Consider the following 21,597-nt stretch of genomic DNA (forward strand, 5'->3'; position numbering starts at 1 on the left):
TTATAATTGTACTGACTCTATAGATAAATTTAAGGAGAATATCTTTCCAATGTTCCCATTAAAGAATATGTATATGTTCATAATATCCTCTTATATTTAATTGCTGCTGCATCTGAGTTATTATTGTTATTTATTCCTAATACTGTTTATTTGTCCCCCATCCACCCACCCTTCTTGTTTTTGAGTAGTTTTATGAGAAATTTTATCTACTTTGTTAGATTTTTTATTTCTTTTTTGGGGAGATTTTTTTGTGGTAAAATATATATAACATGAAATTTAGCATTTTAATCATTTTGGGTGTACAGTTCTGTGGCAGTAAGTACATTCACGTTGTTGCGTGATCATCACTACCATCTATCTCCAGAATGTTTTCATCTTCCCAAACAGAGATTCAAACCAGCTCCCCATCCTCTCACCACCAGCCCCTGGCAACTGCCATTTCACTTTGTCTCTATGAATTTTACTTCTCTGGATACCTCATATAAATGGAATCATGAAATATTTGTCCTTCTGTGACTGGCTTATTTCACTCAGCATGTCTTCAAGGTCCATCCATTTTGTAGAATGTGTGAGAATTTTATTCCTTTTTAAAGCTGATTAACATTCTATTGCATGTAGATAGCACATTTTGTTTATTCATTCATTCATCTATGGATAGTTGGGTTTCTTCTACCTTTTTGCTACTGTGGATGATGCTGCTGTGAGCACGGGTATGCAGATATCTCTTTGAGTCCCTTTCACCTCTTTTGGGTGTATACCCACAAGCAGAATTGTTGGATCATATGGTAATTATATAAAAAGGTTAAAAAAAAATTAAGCATATACCTTTTATCAGTACTTAGCAGCTTGATTTATGAAAGAAAAAAATTGAATAAAGTAGGTCAAAAAATAAAGACTGTGCTATAGAAATTAACATAAGGTGATACTACACTCCTGTTTTAGAAGAGAAAGTTGTTGAAAATTTTCTGCAGAGAGCAGCTCTGGGTTACCTGGGAGGTATTCTTCCAGGAAGGGCTACCCAAAGAACGTTAAGAGAGGACTTCACTGGGAAGGTGGTGATTGTGGCAAGACCAAAAGGAGCATATTTACAATGGGGTGTGAGGGGAAATAGACCAATCCAGAAGGAGGAAACACAGGCATGAGTGTGAAGTGGTATTCCATTGTGGTTTTGATTTGTACTTCCCTTATGTGTTAGTTGTTTTAAAGCAGGGGTCACCGATCCCCCTGGCCATGGACTGGTACAGTTCCGTGGCCTGTTATGGAACCAGGCTACATAGCTGGAGGTGAGTGGCGGGCAAACAAGCAAAATTTCATCTGTATTTGCAGCCGCTCCCCAGCGCTAGCATCACCGCCTCAGATCATCAGGCATTAGATTCTCATAAGAGCACCAGTCCCTGGTGCCCAAAAGGTTGAGTACTGCTGTTTTAAAGAACCAAATGTTGGCTTTGTTGTTTATTTTTACTGTATACTCTCTATTTTGTTATATTTAATTTTTCCTTCTATTATTTATCCTAGGTTTAATGTGCTATTTTCACTTCTAAAGTAAGATGTTATTGAAATAAAGAGTACAGACATAAACTTTTAAATTAGGATGGTTGTTTACTAAGAGCCTGCACACAGGAAAAGAATACATAGTCCACAAATAGATAGCTCCATTTCTTTGGTTCTTTAGAACCCTGAAGTTACAAGAATTCTTTTCTACATGTTTATGTGGATATTGCAGGCAGAACTAGCCTAGAAACACAAGCCAGCCCTCAAGGTCTTACTCTGAGAAATATTTTTCTCTATGGTTAAGGGTCTCTTCTCCTGTCGTCAAGAGTCTAGAATTTATGGGGGAGGGGTTCCTTGTGATTCAGGGAGGAGCTTTGGAAAAAGTTATTCTGTTCCATGGAGGGGAGAAATAGTCACTTCTGGCAGTTCAGGGGTGAGCAGAGTCGTCATTTATGCACAGCTCATTCAATTAGAAAAAACGCTCAAAATTCATCCTTTAAAATTTTGATATGTAGTAGTATTCTTATTGTTCAGGACCAAGTAATTTCTAATTTTTTATTGTAATTTTTTATTTACAAGTTGTTTAGAAGTTTGATTTTTAATCCCATGTGGATTGTTTATCCCTTGATTAGTTTGAAAGTTATACGACCTGTTCTTTTAGTTCTCTTACCTATTTTAAACACATTAACGTAAAGTTTAAACACTTTAATGTCTTCTCAAATAGACCCACAGCATAATTTAGCTGTCGCTTCCTGACCCTTTATATGCTATTTTTATTTAGTATTTTAATTCTGTCATTTTTAATACCACACATAAGACATTCCTATTACTGTTTTATATAGTCCATGTATGTTTAAATAAACCTACCTATTTACTAATAGCTTAATAACCCATCTTCTGAGATCTTCCATCTAGGATCATTTCCTCTTACTTGAGTATATCCTTTAGGATTTTCTTCAGAGGAGGTCGGCTGGCAGTAAAATTTCTCAGTTTTTGTTTTGCCTCAAAATGTCTTACTGCATCCTTTTTATTGATATTTTTACTACATATGAAAATTCTAAAAACTGAGTTCTTCTCTTAGCCAATTGAAATATAATTCTACTGTTTTTGGCTCCTATTGTTATTTTTAAAAAGTCAGCAGTCGGTATAAATGCTATTCCTATTTATCTCTTGTTTTTCTAGCTGCTTTTAGCATCTCTTTTTGTTTGTTTAAAGTTCTTCCGTTTCATTATGAAATGTTTACTGTAATTTTCGTTTCTTCTGCTTGAGATTTATTGGGATTTCTGGATCTTGAGTTTAGTATCATTTAACAATTCCAGAACTTTTCTTTTTCTTCCCATCTTCTTTTAGAATTCTATTTATAACATCTTAGGCTATCCTTCTGGTCTCTTACTCTCATTTCACATTTTACCTTCTCTTTGTCTCTCTGAGCCATATTCTGGAATAGTCAGATCAATTTTCCAGTTTACTAGTGTTCTCTTCAACTGTCTCTAATCTCCTTAATCCACTGAAATTTTTAGCTTCTATTTTTACATTTTTCATCTCCAGTTCCATTTCCTTATTTTTAAAATCTATGCAGATATTTTATATATCCATATTTTCAGTACTTTTAAAAACATTTCTGATACATGTTAAAATATTTATTTATATATTTGGCTGATAAATCCAATAATGAAGTATTTACAGGTCCAATTCTGTTGTCTGTTGTTTCTGCTGGCTTTTACTCATGGTGACCTGTTGCTTTGTGTTTTAAGTAAAAGCTGCCTTTCTCCAGAGGGGATTTCTGTTTATTTCTAAGAGTCACTTAGGGTTGTCTAGACTATTTACATTGCCATTATGCTATGAAGGAATACCTACTTTCATCTTTCTCTCCTTTTTTCAATGTTTCTCAAAAGAAACAATTCCCCAGTGGATGAAAATATTTGTTGGGAGCACTTGCTATCACTCTTTTCAGGAAAATCACAAATTAGACTATCCCCACTCTAGAGGACATGAACTAAGATACTGAAATATCTTACAAATTGAATTCTTTACTTCTTATATCTAGGTTCAACTTAGGGAAGATTTTTTAATTGGCTGTGAAAGTACCTGTAATAAGAAATGAAGTCCCTTCTGCAGTCTGGTTTCTAAACCATCCGTATCAGCTCAACTATACATCGTGAATGATTAAATTGTAAAGATTATTTATTTCAGTCACATCATGAAACACTGCTCCAGGAATAACGCTACAGCCATAGAAATGCACATACCTGTGAGGGTCATCTGGATCGCAGTTAGGAAGAAACTGAGTGATTGCTTCTGCCACTTCTTCATTTGATAAAACGTCCCAGAGTCCATCAGTGGCCAGGACCAGCACATCATCTGCTCCATGCTCATATTTGGACAGGTCATAGACTCTTACCTGAAGAGAACAGGAATAGTCCTACTTAATTATTTTACATAAACATAGTCTTTGAGGCTGAAGCAAATCTGGCTGGTTTTCAGTGTGAAAATAAAATTAAAAAACTGTTCTTGTAGTTATTTCTAAGCAGAACTTGTTTAATGCCACTGTAACAGAAATGTGTGTGTAAATCTGATTCATCAAATGAATCTTTGGCTAATAACTCTTTGAGAAGGATGTTAACATTGTGCATAGGAATGCTACGTTTTCTAGGATTTGACATTCTTGATGATCGAGAATTCCTATATTTTGTAAATGGAAATACCACTACTAAAAACAGAACGCTGTTGATGTGGTTCCATAGTGTAGCGGTTAGCACGTCTGCTTTCCACACAGAGGGTCCTGGGTTTGCACTCCAGTGGAGCCAGGGTCCATGGTCTACGGCCATGCCACCCTGAACAAGCCCGATGTCTGATCTTGGAAGCTAAGCAGGGTCGGGCCTGGTTAGTACTTGGATGGGAGACCACCTAGGAAGACTGGGTGCTATAGGCATTAATAATAATAAATAATAAATAATAAAAATAAAGACAATGCTGTAACTAGAATGATGTCATTTGTTTCCAAAGACTATCTTATCTCTATACTAGAGTGATACAAAAATAATAATAAAAGCAAGATAGTTCGTGGCAAACTTTGAGGGTAAGGTTAGGACTGTAATCTGCGAGTTATCTCAGGATAAATGCTGCAGCCGCAAGCGCCACCAAGTATTCTCAGGGCAAACGGGAAATGGGTTAAGAAGTTGGGAACACGTTATTCCCTCTAATAAGCTGGCTTCTGATTTCCCTTCCCTTTGCGTGCGCAAGCCCGGGATTTTCAGGTACACATTTTGAGGTACCTGATTGTCTAGCAAGCTTTCTGGCCAGAGATAGCCTCCAGAGGAAACTTGCTGTACAGACATATGGGACTCAACAGGTGGGCTTAAAAGTTTGACAAAGAAGAAATTAACCGAAAATGTAATTCTCGAGATGTAGCTGGAACACTGATTTACAGTAGGCACTATGCTGGCCACAAGGGCAGCCAAAGACTTTCTTCCTTCCTCCCTTTGCACATCCATTCTGCCAATATTAATTGAAGGCCTGCTCTGGGCCGGTGCTCTAAGTATAAAGATTAATAGCAGATTTCCCTGCTTCTGAGCTCTCAGTCTGGAGGGAGATAAGGCCAGTCTAGGATCCTTAGTATCTCTGTATGTATTGGTCTAGGCCTAAGGAGATACACTTTATTCAATGCACTTACTTGAATCACCCTTTGGCTGACCTGTTTGAGGCCCAAAGGGACACATCTCATGTAAGGATGGGGCTCTGGTGCTACACTCAGGTTTGAGGAGCCTCAAGCTAGCCTCGATTACAAAAAATGTATTCTAAGTCAGAATCTCCAAAGTGTGTCTTGGCAAACTTTAAGTCTTTCCTCATCTCTAGTACGTGGAATGACTTGGATATTTCAACATCTACCTAAACTCTTCGAAAAGAACAGAGTAATCTTGGCAAAACTAATAAGAATAAAAATCAAGTCTTTTGGGGTTAGGCCATAACTCTGTTCCTCCTGCTTTGGTGGGGTGGAGAGAGAAAGAGTTTGGGATTCTTTGCTCTTCCCTCCTAATCTGGCCCCTGCCTATACCACTCATGAGCCGAGGACAAAGGCAGGTTAGTTTCATCCATCTTCCAGCTCCTTCAATTCCCCTTATTACCCGATCCTATTTTCTAAAAATGAGTCCGAGTAAAAGTTGTAAGCCATGGGAAGGAAAGGGAGAGGAAGGAAGTCATATAAACAGCTGCTCCTGTGCCCCATCACCACAGTCATTATTATTTCATCTCACATCTAGAAAGAATACAATTCTAAGAAGCTTACAGACTGTTCGAATCCATGTCTTTGAAAATCAAGCCTCCTATGTTTTAGAAAGATTTGGCCAGGCTACAGGGCTGGTCCTGTGGACTAACAGTCTATACCCAGCAGCAGAAAAAAACAAAATACCCCACAACTACCCACGGAGCCCTTGGAAAATGAGCAAAAAGGAAAAGCAGCCTCTAGGTGCCAGACCTCTGTGGCCTGTGAACTAGATGGCAACAATTAGCTAATGGCCCAGTGCATGGACCGCATTCAGGAGTATACGGTACTGGACTGGCTTTTAACACTTTCTCAAAAGGCGTGTTCACTTAAGGATAAGCTTACGTACTAGTGAAGGCACTGTGCCTTATGAGGCCAAATTAAAGAAAAGAGAGGGGGAGAATCTTAAGTTTGCAGCAGACCAGAAAGTCTCAAATGCCAGAATTCTGTCCTTAGGCCACTGAACTCATTTGGTCCAATTTTCACTCTACAGAAGCAACCAAATCCCCTTTGCTTTATTTCCTGTGGTTCCTGTGTGTCTTAGATGTTAATGTGCATAGGACTCAGCTGGGGATCCTGCTAAAATGTAGGTTCTAACTCAGTTCTGGGGTGGGGCTTGAGAGGATGCATTTCTAACCTGCTCCCACGTGCTGCTGATGCTGCATGCAAGTCCACTTTTGAGTACCAAGGCTATAGAGGATTCCTGTTGGTCTATAAGGAAGAAATCAAGGGCTCAGTGCCTTCTGTGATGCCTACATAGACTACCCCTAGGGTAGACTATAGAGAGGTTAGCCAATGTCACTCCTGAGCGCCGAACTTCAAGTTCTAGCTCACTGTGTTGTTGTTACTTTCGATAGGTAATAACTTTGCTTAAGACAGACTGCTAGCTTCCTATCGGGGTATTCCTACAATAAATTTCTGTGATAATTTGCGCTTCAGGGTATAGAAAACGTTAAGAGGGGAATTGAGAAGATATGGACGTCAGGTGGTCCAATCTTATGCTTGTAGCTGTCCATCTGCCTTCCAACTCCTTCCAAAAGAGAGGTTTCTAGGTCTGAAATTAGCAACCATTTAATTTCAGGACCTGCCCTCCGTGTAGGCTGCCAATATCTCCTCAAGTACTTTCTGCCGGCCCCCAAAATGTGGAGATTAGAGCTGCTGAAGCTGAAACTGCCCTGCCCACTTCTCAAATGGAAATCTGGCCAACAGAATGGGTGTGAGTTGATAAATAGAAACATGTTAGAAAATGCTCCTTTTCAATTCTATCAGTAAATTGAATCCTTCCCTAATTCCACCATTCACATTCCCACACAGCTCTCTAATACAGTTTCACTAGCCAACACGGTATCCCTTTCAGTACCATTCTCCAAGTAATTTTTACGTAAATAATAAAAAGCTGGTCTCAACCAAATTCCCTGAAGTACTCCCTAATTAACATCCTTTTAGGTTTTTACTGCTACCCTTTGTTTCCTGCCCTTTAGCCAATTTCCAAAAGACTTTGCCAACTTTCCACTTACAACTCGTGTCTTATACATTAACCTGTGATGCAGAACATTTTGTGAAAAAGCTTTCAGAAAAACTGGACTTCTATGCAAGACATCCCACCGCATGTTCATCCTCCCCAGTGGCAAGGGCTTCAAAGGTTTCCGGCGGGCCCCGGAGTCCTGACCTTCCCTCCCTGAAGCTGTTGTTGGCCCTCCTCAATCAGACCACGCTCCTCTCCCCAAAGTTTCCTGTTCAATTCCTTAAATAGCTTCTTAATGTTCCAAGAAGACTCACATCAACCTAATAGGCTCTGAGGCTCCTCAGGATTCAGACATCAGGAAGAGAGAATCTCTACAGGTCTCGGGAGGGGAGACATGTATTACACAAATGTTTGTCTGAAGGTGAGCTGGAGAACATGGTCAGGGCTTCTAGTGGCTCTTTCCCATGTTCCCATCTGCTGGGAAAGGGACAGAGGCCACAAGAATCCTTGAGGTTCTTGCAGTTTCTCAGAGCAACATAATATGGGTAGCTGAGGGATGAGGCCTGTATGGATCTATCTGGCAGCCTGGAGCCTTCATTATGTATTTATTGAGCATTTACTATGTGCCAACTACTCCAGGAACTGGAGCCATGAACAAAACAACAAAGTATCTCACAACTTCTAACCTAGTAGCTGTGATAGAACACAAATAAATTCCAGTGTCAGAAGTGGGTAGGTGCTCTGAAGAAAATTCGGGCAGGGTAAGGAGAGTGACAAGAGTCATTTCAGATGTGGTTATGGTGACCCTCTTTGGGAAGGCACTATTTGAACGGAGATCTGAACGAGTGAAGTGTTTTGCCAAGGTCTATTCTTGTGCCTTCCTTTTCTTCCTTCGGGGACCCATCACTTCTCTGCATTGAGAGTGTGTCTGGCACCCTCTGCTGCCAAAGAAATCCCGAAAAAGACCAAAGAGCAGCATCTTTCTTTTCCCTGGTCCCCCACAGTCACACACAATCCTTCCACAATATTTACCTATTTATACCAGTCTGGGTTCACTTGTCTGTCTCTTCCACAAAATCAGTTATTCTCTAATTCAAATGTGTTTAATAATCACTTGGTGCTAATTAAACAAATTCAGATTCAAGGGTCCACCTTTAAAATTTTTGATTGTGTAGATATGAGCCCAGGTATCAGCCTATTTAAACACTGATCAGGTAATTCCGATGCAAGTGGTAGGAGAACCGAACCTTAAAAACCCTATTCTAGGCAATAAGCTCCTCTAGTTGTTTTAAGCTGTCCTATTTGTTTCTGTCCCCACGACAGAGCAGAGAGCCCAGCACTTGGTAACCATTCAGTAAATAACCAAGGGAAGCATTTCTCTGTTGGACATTTACCCTTGCCCTGCTTACAATGAACATCCAGTGAGTTGGTCATCTTATCCTCCCCCCCACCTCCCCCTAGATTCAACCTCTGGAGACCAGCTTCCCATTTTGCATTCTTCTGTGGGCCTAGCAGTATCTTTCAGGACATTTTTCTTGAGACAGAGTAAACAGGAGAAGAAGGAAAAAAAAAATTCAACATATGAGATACAGTCAAAAGACCCCCAAGCTCATGGTGGCCCAACAGATTTAGCTTATTAACTCGGATACGCCCAAGCAGTCACCAAAATGTGACACACTGATGTTTAATAGAATCAGCAGACTTTCCCTTTCTTCCCCTGTCGTCAGTGGAGCTGCTAACTAACAAAAACACTCAGTGTCAAGGAGGGAGCAGGACTGAGTCGGGGGCAGAGAAGAGCTTTGCTAACGCACCCCTGAATGAGCCAAGTGCTGACTGCTCTAGTAGGGCCCTTGGCTTCAGAGCACTTAGAGAGGTCCTTAATGTCATCACTGGGCACCTATTTTACACAGGAGCTTGTGACAAGCAGCTCTTTAATGCAGCACCTCCACTTAGTGCTCAGCCGCAGTTTGCTATTTCAGCGTTTGTCTAATATGTATTCGCATCTTTGCTCTATTACTGACGAAATTTCAGTAGCATGTTAAGAGAGCTCATGCTACTGTAAGCTGACACTGGCCTCTTAAAACTACTTTAAAAAAGAATCCATCAATTCTTTCATTTGCCAAATCTCGGCTGCTTCTCTATGATGCGCTCATAGCTTTTACATCTTTATCAGCTCAGCAAATTCTCCAAACCTTTTTTTCCTTTTAAGGTCTCAGTGTAGGATGAGTTCCCACAGCTCAGGCCTGACTTTCTGGAGGAGCAAGAGTCCTGCCTTTGTTATGAGAAGCCCTCACTTCAGGTCCCTGCTTCTAACTGGCTTTGGGATTTGAGACAAACCATTTATTTTCTTTAGCTGTCAATTTTTCATTGTAAAATGGGAAAAAAACAAAACAAAACAAAACAAAAACCCACCTGTGTCTACCTCTCTCACAAAGCTGTTTTAAAGACCAGATGAGATCATATGGAAGGGAAATGACACATTCTAATGCACTACGTGTTACTTTTTATGGCACCGATCTCAGGGCGATACACCTGAAACTAAGCTAGTTGATGGAAGGAGATGAGTAAGAGTGGGCTCGAGAAAGCTGGGATTCAATTCCAGAAGTCTTCATTTAAAATGACAGTGATTGGGATTCTGAAGTGTTCTTGGCAGAAAAGTCAGGTGGTTCTCAAGGTAAAGGCTACCAATAGGTGGTGGAAAATAAGGAGCATACAAAGTCTTGTCCCTTCTGCCCCATTTGGCCAAATCGAAAGCTCAGCCTGTAGAACTCTGAATTTGGCACTTGTACTAGAAGAAAATAAAACTCTCATATTTCCTTGTGGTCCTATAAACTAAGTACATTATTTCAATATTGGCATTCTGTCAGGCCACCAAGATTGCATCCAAATTTGCCTTTGTGACTCTCTCTAAACTACACGATGTCATGAAGCACACACTGAAGTTGGTGGCAAAGGACTTGGGTTTGAGACCCACCTCTGCATTTTCGGTCCACTGACCCCTGCTGGGAACACTGAATGAACTAAAGATTTGTCATATGGAGAGTGTCAGGGAGGAGGCGTTGGACATGACATGCCTTACACGCAGAGGGAATGGCAAGGGCCAAAGGCTGGGGTTGTCACAGAAGGCTGGTGTGCTTGGCGGCTTTCCATACTTTGGTTTGGCTAAAGTGCTGGATTTCTGCTGGGAAGTGGTGAGGGATGAGGCATGGCTTCTCACATCTTCAATGTCGCCCTTTGTGAAATGAAAGCTCAGGACGACGTAGCCACTGGGGATGCTTAACATTCTCCTACTCTTTCATCATAGAATAAGTTAGACCTTGATGTGACTGACCACATGACCTCAAAGCATTTGACTGCAAATGAATCAAGGGACACTTAAGTATTACAAATATGTTGGTTGCTCATGCTACCCCAAAGGAGCTGGCTGTTTTGGCTGTGGGTATAATCTTCTACTTGCACTATACCACAGATATTCTTGAGAGTTTCTTTTTTTTTTTTTTTTTTTTTGGAGGCTACAAACAGTTGACTCTGGAGAGCTGATACAATCTAATAGCTCAGAAAGTTTCTAAACCAGATAAAATATCAATGTCAAGACAGCCTGAAGTTGTACCCACTGTCTGGCTGGCTGCTAGAGCATAGGTTTCCATTTTCACCACATGAGTCTCGAAGCTTACAACTCAGTGAGGTAAGCTATAGGAAGGGATTTTCAACTTACACGCCGGGGCACTTCCATGATCTGCTTTCTCTGGGCTTCCACTGGCTTGTCCACCACTGATTCCAAGGCTCAGTGAATGAATCAGTGAATGAATGGGCTTGAACGTAGCTCATTAATCATTTGAGGAATGAGTCTGCATTCACTAAAATGCCCATTTACAGAGATAAGGATCCGAAGAAATCCCAGCCTGTGAGAGTACATGGGTGCAGTGTAGATGGACTGAGTTGTATCAAATTCATTCAGGAGGCAGGTGAGGCATACACAGAGACCATACATCCCTGTTTGCCTGAGACGGTTTTGGTTTGTACTGCTTTCCAGCACAATTATTAATAGTGTCCCATTTGACTCTCAAAAATGCCCTGGTTGAGAGGATAAGTTATATGGTCACCTGACACACAAATAATGAAATGACTGCTACTCGGTATTCTTCTAGTTGCCAATTCTGGCCATCAGGACCGAAAATAACCATAGCATGTAAGCACTACACGGGACTCTTCACAATGGCAGGTTTTCAGAGATCATAAGTGAGCAAGAGAACAACTGACTTATGTATCTTGGCCTTAAAAGAGGAGGCATAATCATCCTTGGTAAACTGTGGGACATCTGTTGTGTGGCAGTAAACCCCACTGATTGCAGTTATTCTGGTAGCAAACAGTCCAGGTGTCAGCAGACCTGTGTTCAAGGGGAGAAGGAGGTGTGTAGGATCTCTATCCTAACAACCTGGCAGTGAGCCACCATACGCTGTAAGAATGAATCTTGCATCCAGGACTAAAGCACAGATGTACCACAAACCCATTTTAGGATTGCAAAACTGAAGTTCCTGAATCACAGTGAAGAATGACTTATGATAGTGTTATTCGAAAAGCGGTCTTTGAATCACTTGCTTCAAAATTGTCTAAAAATTTGAAAATTGCTAGGACCTACTTTAGACCTAGTGATTTAGATTTTCCGGGAAATGGATTCCAGGGATTTGCATTTTTAACAGACTTCTCAAACCGTTCTTATATACATTAATGCAATAAATCAATGCAAAAAAAAAAAAAAAAGATACTGCATGTTTAACTGTAAATTCGAATGAAATTATTTTTCAAGAGGGGTCAGAGGAAATAATCTCGGGAAATAATCTCCAGTGAAATGGCTCCTTTATTGTGGATATCAACTTTATAAGTTGCCAAGCTAGTGGGGTTCTCTGTGTGTGTGTGTGTGTGTGTATGTGTGTGTGTGTGTGTGTGTGTATGTGTGTGTCAAAGTAAATTTCAAATTCTGGTTTTATTCAAATAGCTGGTTAGCAAATCTCAACTCACTGTCCAATGGGAACAACCCATGTAAATGACACACAGATGCTTATAAATGATTTTTACAGAAAGACTCATGAGTTAGAGATGCAAACGGACAAGCTAAATCATGAAATCACTCCTATGAAAAGTCACATGGCGCCAGAATCAAAGCAGCTTCTATATACTCTTCACATGTGATTTTTGGGGAAAGAAATGTTTTCTTTCCTCAAAACATTTTCAAAGTGCTGGTGGTGGTGGTGGCGGGAGAGGATCATATAGCCCCAAGGGTATATCACCCCAACTGAGATGACAGATATATGAGATGATGCAGACGTGAGACTGGTGACATTAAGAAAACTGCCAGTAAAGCCGAACTCGAAGAAACAGAGTAGAGTGGTAGTGACCAGGGGCTGGGGGAGGGAAGGGGTGCAGGCAGTGTGAAGCGGTATTGGCTAACGGGTACAAACTTCCAGTTATAAAATGAGTAAGTTCTGGAGATCTAATGCACAGCCTGATGATTATAATTAACAACAGCGTGTTATATACTTGAAAAACTGCTAAGATAGTTTTGAAATGTTCTCACCACAAAAAACAAATGGTAATTATGTGAGGTGATGTCTGTTCAGCTAATGCTATGGTAGTAATCATTTTGCAATATATAAATATATCAAATCAACACATTGTACATCTTACAATGTTACATGCCATTATTATTAATGTTACATGTACAATGCTATATGTTGATTATATCTCAATAAACCTGGGGGTGGGGAGGAAAACTGCCATCAAAGCACCTGACAACTCATCATTTTCACTTTGTACAGGGGAACCATGGTTTGTGAGGCCTGAAGTTTATACAATTTTGGGAGCTTTTTAAGAAAAAGAATATAGAAATAATTAAGAATACACACTTAGATACTAATGTGAATGTTTCAGAGTAAGAAAAGAAATTGTGACGAACCACTGGAATCTTGGAAATTGAAGTCCTTTTGTATTGAGTATTGTCTCCAGAAGATTCCAGATTGTAACCTTGCTCCTCCTTGCCATCTAGAACATTCTCCGTTTCTCAGCAACAACCAGAACTCCATAAGGGCTGGTCTGAGCGAAGGGCCCTGGTATTACTTTCTTTGTAAATGTGCCTCTACAGTACAAGCTAGGTTTCCTTTCATAATTAACTAAGCAGCTAACTCAACTTCTGTTAGTTTGCACTGGAAAGACAGATGATCACTGCTTTAATCCCCAAGACCTCACACCAGGGAGGAAGCTTCTACAGGCCGGTGGTCCCCAAGGTGGCTGCCATCAGTCCCTTCCCTCCCTATACGAGCACGCTGCTCTTCCCCTCTCCTCAAATGTGGACTGGTCATAGCAATCCCCTAGATCTCTAGAATGTGACAGAGCTGATGTTCTGGGGCTTCTGAGGCTAGGCCTTAAAGAGCCTTGTAGTTTCTGCCTGGGACTCTTAAAGCACTCATTCTCGGGATGTTTTCTCTCAGAATCCAGTTGCCACGCCATGAGAAGCCGAAACCAATGGAGAGGCCATATGTAGCTGCTGCAGCTGAACTCTCAGCTGATAGCCAACGTCAGCTGCTCACCATGTGAGTAAGTCATTTTGGACTGCTGCCCATCTAGCCTTCACTTGACTCCAGCCCCAAATGACATCCAGCTGTGTCAATGCAAGAGCCTCCAAGGGAGAACCACCCAGCTAAGCCCAGTCAAGCCACAGAACTATGAAAGATAACAATAAATTGTTCTATTAAGCCTCTAGGTTTTGGGGTGTTTTGTTTTGCAGTGAGCGAAGGCACTGTATTTAAGTGTCTATAACACTCTCGGCCCTCTCTCTCCCCATAGGATTGGTGATATGGGACACTGAGCCCTCTGGAGATGTCTCCTTGTCCTTTCTTGTCTATAAGCAGCACTTGCTCCCTCTGCTCCAGTCCTGCAGCAGGTGGAAAAATAGGAAGACCTCCCTCTGTGTGTGTGTGGGGGGGGGGGAGGCGAGAGAGCACAGTTGCTCAGTGGGTAAATTTAATTTGAGGGCTGGAGAAGAATAACAAGTCCATTTTATTCTTAAATCCAAACCGTGGTTTCTAAGCTAGCTTTATACTAGCTATAAAGTTATTTTCATCGGACTCCTATGTCTATTTTTTTTAATTGGTTCAAAAAACTCAGAGGGAAAAAAGCATAAAATTATTTTTCTTCTTCAGACCCCAGCAAGCAACAACATTCTTCCTTTCTCATAGGCTAGAAAGCAAAGTTGACTATTATTTTTTTAATTTCGCTCTGCTTTACCTCTAAATCAAACCTGCCGTCAGTTCTTGTTACATTGTTTGTTTGTTTGTTTTCCCCTGAAATGTCTCTCAGGTATTCCTCCTCTTACTTTTCACAGTCCCTGTCCTAGCTCAGCTCCTCAATGCCAGAGTTTCAGTTCTACAGCGGTCTCCGTGTCTGCATCTCCCCAACCCTCTGCTCCCCCATCCACCTGCTGTTACAGGCTAAGGCTCTCACTGCCACGTTGATCATGCTCTCCCCTTCCTGAAGACCTTAGCTACTGCCATGGGTCCAGTTCAAGGCCCTCCATAATTAGCTTTATTATAGCAAATAGCCCTTCAAGCTACTTTTCCAAAGTCCATGGCCCTGTCAAGCCAATTTTACTTCACACCAGACTCACTCCTGCTCCCTTTTTTTCCTTGCCCTATGTATCTTCTTCTTCTTCCTCTTTCTCTTCCTCTTCCTCCTCTTCTTTCTCCTCCTCCTCCTCCTCCTCCTCGTCCTCTTCCTTCTTCAGATGATATCGTTCGTTGTCTCTCCCTTCTCTGAATTCCCCTAGTCTTTTAGGAAGCAGGAACCACAGGATTTGTCTCTGATCATTCTTTGGCTACTCTCACCTTCCAACTGGCCCAAAACTCTAGTTCCTTGGGGACATATCCCCAGTACTCTACTTCATAAATGCTACTGGCCCCATGTTCTGTATGTAAAGAGCCAGGGAAATTTTGTGGTTTTGATGGAATGTGAAGAGGAACTAGGAGCTAATATTTATTATGCCAGGTTATGTACTAAGTACTTTATATAGGTCACTTGTTCCTTAGGTTCTTGAGTAGAGCAACCGCATTGTCCTCCTTTCATTGAGATTTAGGTAAAGTAACTTTCTCGAGGTTACCCAGCAAGGAAGTGAAGAGATAGTACTTTGAGCCAAGACTGATTACCTGTCTGAGTTTCTAACAGCTATATCACACTGCCTCCTAAGGTATTTTTGAGGGGTCTAGGGAATTTTTTAAAACAAGTTTTTCCTCTTCTACCACCCAGATAATTACTGTTAATACTTTATAAAACTTCTTCCAGATTTATATATAGACACATATATGTGTATAAATATGCACATACGTTTTTTACTTGTTTATGATCTTTCTCTTTGTATATACAATCATATTGTTTCACTTAATATAGTAGTACAACCACTATCTCATGTCATTATGCACCAATATTGTTTCTTATGAATTAGCCAGACTGGAGAAAGGACACAGCATGATAAAACATGCCCTTTCCTCAAACGGGATTTTGACTCGGGGCATGAAAAGCTACCAAGAATCAGAAGACTGTAAAAGTTAAGATGTCAACACGAGAACTTAAATATCGTCCATGTTTTCATGGGCTCCAACAGGGGAGTCCCAAATAAAATAGTTATTCTCTCTTAACATGGAAGTCAATCCTGAGAACCCCTAAGTGCCCCTAAGTGCCAAGCAAGCCTAAAAGCCTGTGGGGAAGGAAGACTTGTATTTACTGCCACGTACCAGGCCCTTGGCCAGGTAATTCCAGAGATGTTCTCATTTGCTTTTCCCAGCACCTTGTCAATACAGGCATTTTCACCCCACCTGAAGGAAGGGGAAAGACAGGCTGAAATAACTTGTACAGGCCACAGGCCATGCTGGTGCTGGAGTTCAAATTCAAACACTAGATTTTTAACGTCTTCCTTCTTTTAGAGAAGCCTGTTTCAGATGAAAGAAAAATGGTGAAGAAAACCAAGAATGAGTTACACGACTGAGCTGGAGTTACAAAAAAGCAGCTGCCAAGAATCTTGAACACTAAGGAGAAGAAAAATGAAGCCGAAAGGAAATTGGGCTCCTCGTGGTTCAGTCTGGCAGAGGTGGGTGGAGGGGACTGCTGAGTTGAGGGGGTGGCTTTACAAACTGGCCCCCATGCAGAAAAAGACCTCATTCTTCCGAGAGCCCCAAAGAGGGCTAAGGCAACAGCACAGTCTTAGAGTAGAGGCCAGAAAGCAAGAGTGACATTACGAGGAATCCTAGCTGTAGGAAGGGCCTGTCGCAGGCCAGAAAGGGGCGTGGAGCAGGGAACATCTGGAAGTTTAGGCTGCAGGCCTGAGCCAAGCGGCCCGAGTAATAGGACACGATATGTGTGCTGGGCTGGGGTGGGAGAACTGCTGGAAAAGGAGACGCAGAGCGGCTGGGAGCCAGTGCCTTTAGTTCACACACCCTTTCTTCTCCACTGGAAGTCTTTTAGGATGGTAGGAAAAAGGCGAATGGTGATGAGCTCCATCGAGCAAGGGGATAGAGGACCTGGCTGGGCACAGTTCCCTTGTGGGGGGTACAGGCTGCATCTCATGCTGTTACTCAGAGCAAACAAGGTGCTGAGACCAGAGGAGAGCCAACCGCCTCCCACCCTCGATGAACAGGCCTGCCCATGGTTGGTGGGGGCCTCTTGTGGAGTTCAGTTCTGGGCCAGAAATCCCTGCTGGAGACCTCGGAGGATCTGAGGGGAGGGAGGCTCAGCAAACCTGGCGGCTGCTCTTCGGGTTTGGCAAACTTGAGATTTTTCCAGCGCCTTGTGTTTAGCAAAACCGAAAATGTGTTTGGCTAGAAACCCTCCTGTAATTTTTAAACCCCTGTGCATTTTTTACGTAAATTCGATCCACATGTTTTTTATTTATTTTTATTTAACTCATCAAATCGAATTAGGAGCTACAATGATGAAGGGAACAGTGCTGATTTCCAAGAAGATTTTGGAGCCTTTTTTCTTAGAACTAAATCACCTTTCCCCCTGACCGTTAAAACTACCAGACTGAGCTGAGTTTGAAATTTAGAACCCAAAAGTGAAATAAAGATCCACACTTGGCAAAGATGAAGCATAGCGGAGGAATGTTCTTAGGAAGTCACAGAAAGCCAGGGTAGGCTGGGGGTGGGGTGGATGAAGACAGGAAGGGAGCCAGTTCTTCTTCATTAGATGGTTTAAATCAAGTTACCTGGCTTTCTGGGCGCCCAACAGGAGCCACAGCTGTTTCCCTAAGGCCCGACTTTAACACCACCCCCCAGAGAAAAGGAGTTGCTGACCCAGGAATGGGAATGAGGGATCCCCTGTGTCCATCTGCTTTCCTCTGCACTCTTTGTAGTAACCAATTCAAAATGCTCTTCCATTTCCCACTACCCCTCTCCTTTCCTGGCTCTGGCTAAGGCCTCTCCATCTGGAAGCATTTAAAATGTACGACAATTTTAATCTCACGCAAAGGAATCTTGGGATCTACGCTACATACCCATTACGCTAAATTATAGGCGCACAATCTTATTTTGCACAATTCTGTCTGGCCTAGGTTGGCACACACTAAAAGCCATTACTGTCTTTCCCAATTACTTTTTCTACTACACCATCATTTTCCACAACTTCAGTCTGAGGCCGGCAGTATTTTTATGAAAAACTCTGGCCACTGAGGTCCCAAGACAAAGCTCTCTTCAGAACCCCTCGAATCAGACTCAGTAGGCACCTTGGCCACTGTGCAAAGAAATGTCCTTGAACTTCGCTTCGCTCCCCTACAGACTCTGATTGAATTAGATAGACCCAGGTACAAGTACCACCATGTTACTTAATAACTACACAACCTTGGGGGATTTATTTCACTTCTCTTGGTCTTGATTTCCCATTCTGTAAAATGGATATAATAATCATACATACCACACAGAGTTGTTCTGAGGATTAAATGAAATGGTGGGTGTAAAAAAAAAGTTACGTCGTCTGGCACAGACTAAGTAGTTAACAATTGTGACTTGTTACTGTTATTAGAAAAACTCTACAGTTAATTCAACTCTACACCTCTCTAGGAGCATTTAAATTTTTTCAGAGGTTGCCGATTTCCTTTGGAATCTTCCCTATTCCTCACCAATGCTGAAACAACCAACCTGCCTCCCTGCAAACCAGCATCACTCCAGATAGGTGGCATGAGGTTTCTGATCAACCAACCGGGTTGCTGCATCAGCCATCAGGGCGTCTCCCACACAGGCCTATATTGTACACCTCTTCTTGTGATCCACAGCAGCAGAGTGATGGGAAGGTCTATAATCCAACCGCACAGAGATCATTCTCCTTCAAACTAAAGCAAACCTCTTCTCACTTTATATAGAAAGCATATGTGTGTACGGGGGTGGCGGGCGGGGGGGTGAGGAGGTGGTTTTCACTCTGCTTAAAGAAGCAAATGGTTAATTAGTGCTTCCTGAGACACTCCCCACCCCAGGAACATGAATCACACTTCAACTGTCCCTTCTGAAAAATAGAAAGGTGATGGCACCATTTAATATATCTGATAAATGCCTCTCTACAAAGGGGGAAAATACAGACATCCATGAGTCTAGTATTTATTGTTTTTCTCTGGCCAGGAATAGTTTCAGCAGTAATTCATGGATCCTGATGTTGGCCAGAAGACAGGGACCAGGGATCCTCAGCTGCTGGGGGACCTTGGACATTTTATGTGGTAATGGTCCTCGTCATGCAGAATTGCTACGAGGGATAAAAAGGAGACAATTGCAGGCTCTTGATGAATGCTAATTATTTACACCAAGCTGACCTCACCTGAACTGCTGGGTGGTATCAGGAAATGTGTCTTCCATGCCTGATATTTACTAGAGAGCTCCCTCTTGGTTGCCTCCTAACCTCCTGTGGCTAGGCAAATTCTGGATGCCGGCCTCAGCAATAAAGGACTCTAAAGGAGCTACCCCTCTGACAGCTCTGCCAAGGTATGGGCCTGGGTGACTGTGCCCATTGATGACTCTGGAGTGTGCCTACAATCCGAAGGGGCAATCTACAGGCTGGGAGGTCACTTGTGGCCTAATATGAAAGGTGAACTGGGCCAATGAGATTCCTCTGGTAATCTGGAATCGAGAGAGTGAGAACTGGGTTGACTGGTAGCAGAGACATATAGAACATGGCTGGCCACAATGATGGCAGAACACCCTCATGGAGGCGACAGACTCCCACTGCTGAGGCTTTCCAGGGCCACCTTGAGTCCAGAGCCACCCCCCCCATAGAGCCTGGCTGTTCAAGGGTTCTTCTTTGTGGACACCATAAACGTCTCTTCCAATATCATTAAAATAAACTTTTCCTTTTTTTTGAGTTAGCTCGAGTGGGTTTCTGTTTCTTCCAACGAAAAGAGCCTTCGCTAAAACAGCACCTCTCCTTGGAAAGAACATGCAGATGGAGCTATGGCTAAACATTCTGGGCATCTCCAGTACAAGGCATTGCTTTAACAGTTAATTACACAGTACGTAAATGCTGCTGGTTCCCGACTTGCTCCTCCCTGGCTCCCCTCTGCTGTAGAAACTGAAAAAGTTAAAGCTCTCTCCCCACCTCCCTTGCAGCTAGGGGAGATCACGTGATACAGTTCTGGCAAGTGAGATGCCAGAGAATAGCTGCTGGGACTTATAGGCAGCCCCCTCCATCCTGGAACCACTGAAGGAAAAGTCAGAAGCAGAGATGTCAGCTCTGGCACAGTGGAGGTGCTGCACCAACACTAGCAGCCGCCTGATTCCAGCCTCTTTGTTATGTGAGAAAAATATACCCCTAAAAACTACCATTAGAATTCTCTATAACTTAGAAGCAAAAATCTTTTCTAAATTATATACTCTAGAATGGAACTTGATGTTGTTTCCTATATTGTAAGAAAAATGATTTTTTAACCAAATATATGACAACTTGTTTTTAAATTAACTTCTCCAAACATCAACCAAATGATACAAGCTCTTCAGGTAATTAAAATCTAAGAGGGGAGAAAGTATATACATCAACAACTATGCTATAAGGCAGAAAGTGAAAACGCCCTAAGAAGCAACTGCTCCAGTATCGTGGAGTAAAGTGAGACTTTACTTCTAGTGGGGGAGGGGAAGTTAGAGGAGGCTCCATCGGAGAAGCATTTGAGTTAAATCCTAGAGAAAAAGAGAATTTGGACGTTTGGAGATGGACATGAAGGGCATTCTAGGTAGAAGGAACAATTTAAGTAAATACGGGAAACTGAAGGTCATGTAAAGGAAATAAGTTCTTTCTGGCTGATGTAGGGGAACAAAGATCAGATTAAGAAGTTAGGCCAACTTATAACAATCCTCGAAGGCCAAGAGAAGGAGTCTGGGCTTTACTCTCCAAGCCACGGGGTGTTGTTGAAGGCTTCTAAGCAAACAAGGTCAGAGGAGTTGTTTAGGAAAACTTGCCTTCTAGCAATATGTGCGGTGGATTGAGAGGCAGGGAATGCCATTAGGGGGCGATGCAGCTATCGGGGCAGAGGCGATGAGGGTATGAAACCAGACAGTAGACGTGAGAATGGAGTAGGAAAAAGAAACAGACATGAGAGCTGCTGCAGAAGTACACGTGACACAAGCTGGCTACTGTCTGGATATGGGGCATGCGCCACGGGAGGAATAATGTAAGAAAATATTTTACTGTGCAAAATAGAAACAAAAACTTCATGTGGTACCTCTGGAGCCGAAGACAGGAATGGTTTTATGTAGATGTTGGAGTCGTGCACCTTCAGGTCATGGTCCCCCAGCCCCCTGGTCACTCCGATAGTTGCCATTACTCGCGCCTAGGAGTAGAAGCAGAGGGTCATGAGAAACACACACAGAGAAAGCATACCCATCACTGTGTAGCTGCCGCGGGCTAGGAGTTCCTCCAGTCTCTTGGCGTCCCTTGCCGCTAACGTGTGTGGGTAGTTGTTTCAAGGAAGGGATCACCAGGATCACTTCTGTCCTTAACGAGTGGCTTTTCCACCAAGTATCTTAAGTGTTATGAGTCGCTGCTGTCTCTCTTCAGCTTTCTTTTACAGAAACTGAAGGGAAGGGTGTCCAGTAAATGAAACTCAATACATGTGTGAGGTCTATAGCTACTAAAATCAGTTCACGTCAAATCCAACAGCATCCATCCATTCATCTGTCCATCTGTTATATACCCACTCTTCAAGTATTTGCTAAACCAGCTACGTCTAGTTCTGTGATAAGGCACTAGTAAAAGATGTAGAGAAGTCAGTGGCAGCTCCTGTCTTCTCAAATCTCATATATTATATTTTATAGCTGAAGAAATAATTAGCAACTCAGTAACCTACACTGCTATTATCTCCACAAATTCC

At 42.2% G+C, this 21,597-nt stretch overlaps 1 protein-coding gene and 1 pseudogene across 7 annotated transcripts in view; one reads left to right on the forward strand and one right to left on the reverse strand.

Annotated features, from left to right (window-relative positions):
• Window positions 1-21,597, reverse strand: part of PPM1H (protein phosphatase, Mg2+/Mn2+ dependent 1H) — a 261,613-nt gene that overhangs the window by 50,294 nt on the left and 189,722 nt on the right. For all 7 annotated transcript variants that reach the window (XM_039865886.1, XM_039865885.1, XM_039865883.1 and 4 more), the window contains exons 8-9: window positions 20,950-21,057; window positions 3,741-3,892 (exon numbers count right to left, since the gene is read on the reverse strand). In XM_039865886.1, coding sequence (XP_039721820.1) covers window positions 3,741-3,892; window positions 20,950-21,057 — 260 coding nt within the window. The remainder of the gene's footprint in view (window positions 1-3,740; window positions 3,893-20,949; window positions 21,058-21,597) is intronic.
• On the forward strand, window positions 4,308-4,423 carry LOC120605114 (uncharacterized; annotated as a pseudogene).

Source organism: Pteropus medius, unplaced genomic scaffold (genome assembly GCF_902729225.1).
Source record: "Pteropus medius unplaced genomic scaffold, Ma_sr-lr_union100, whole genome shotgun sequence".
NCBI classification, from domain to species: Eukaryota; Metazoa; Chordata; class Mammalia; order Chiroptera; family Pteropodidae; genus Pteropus; species Pteropus medius.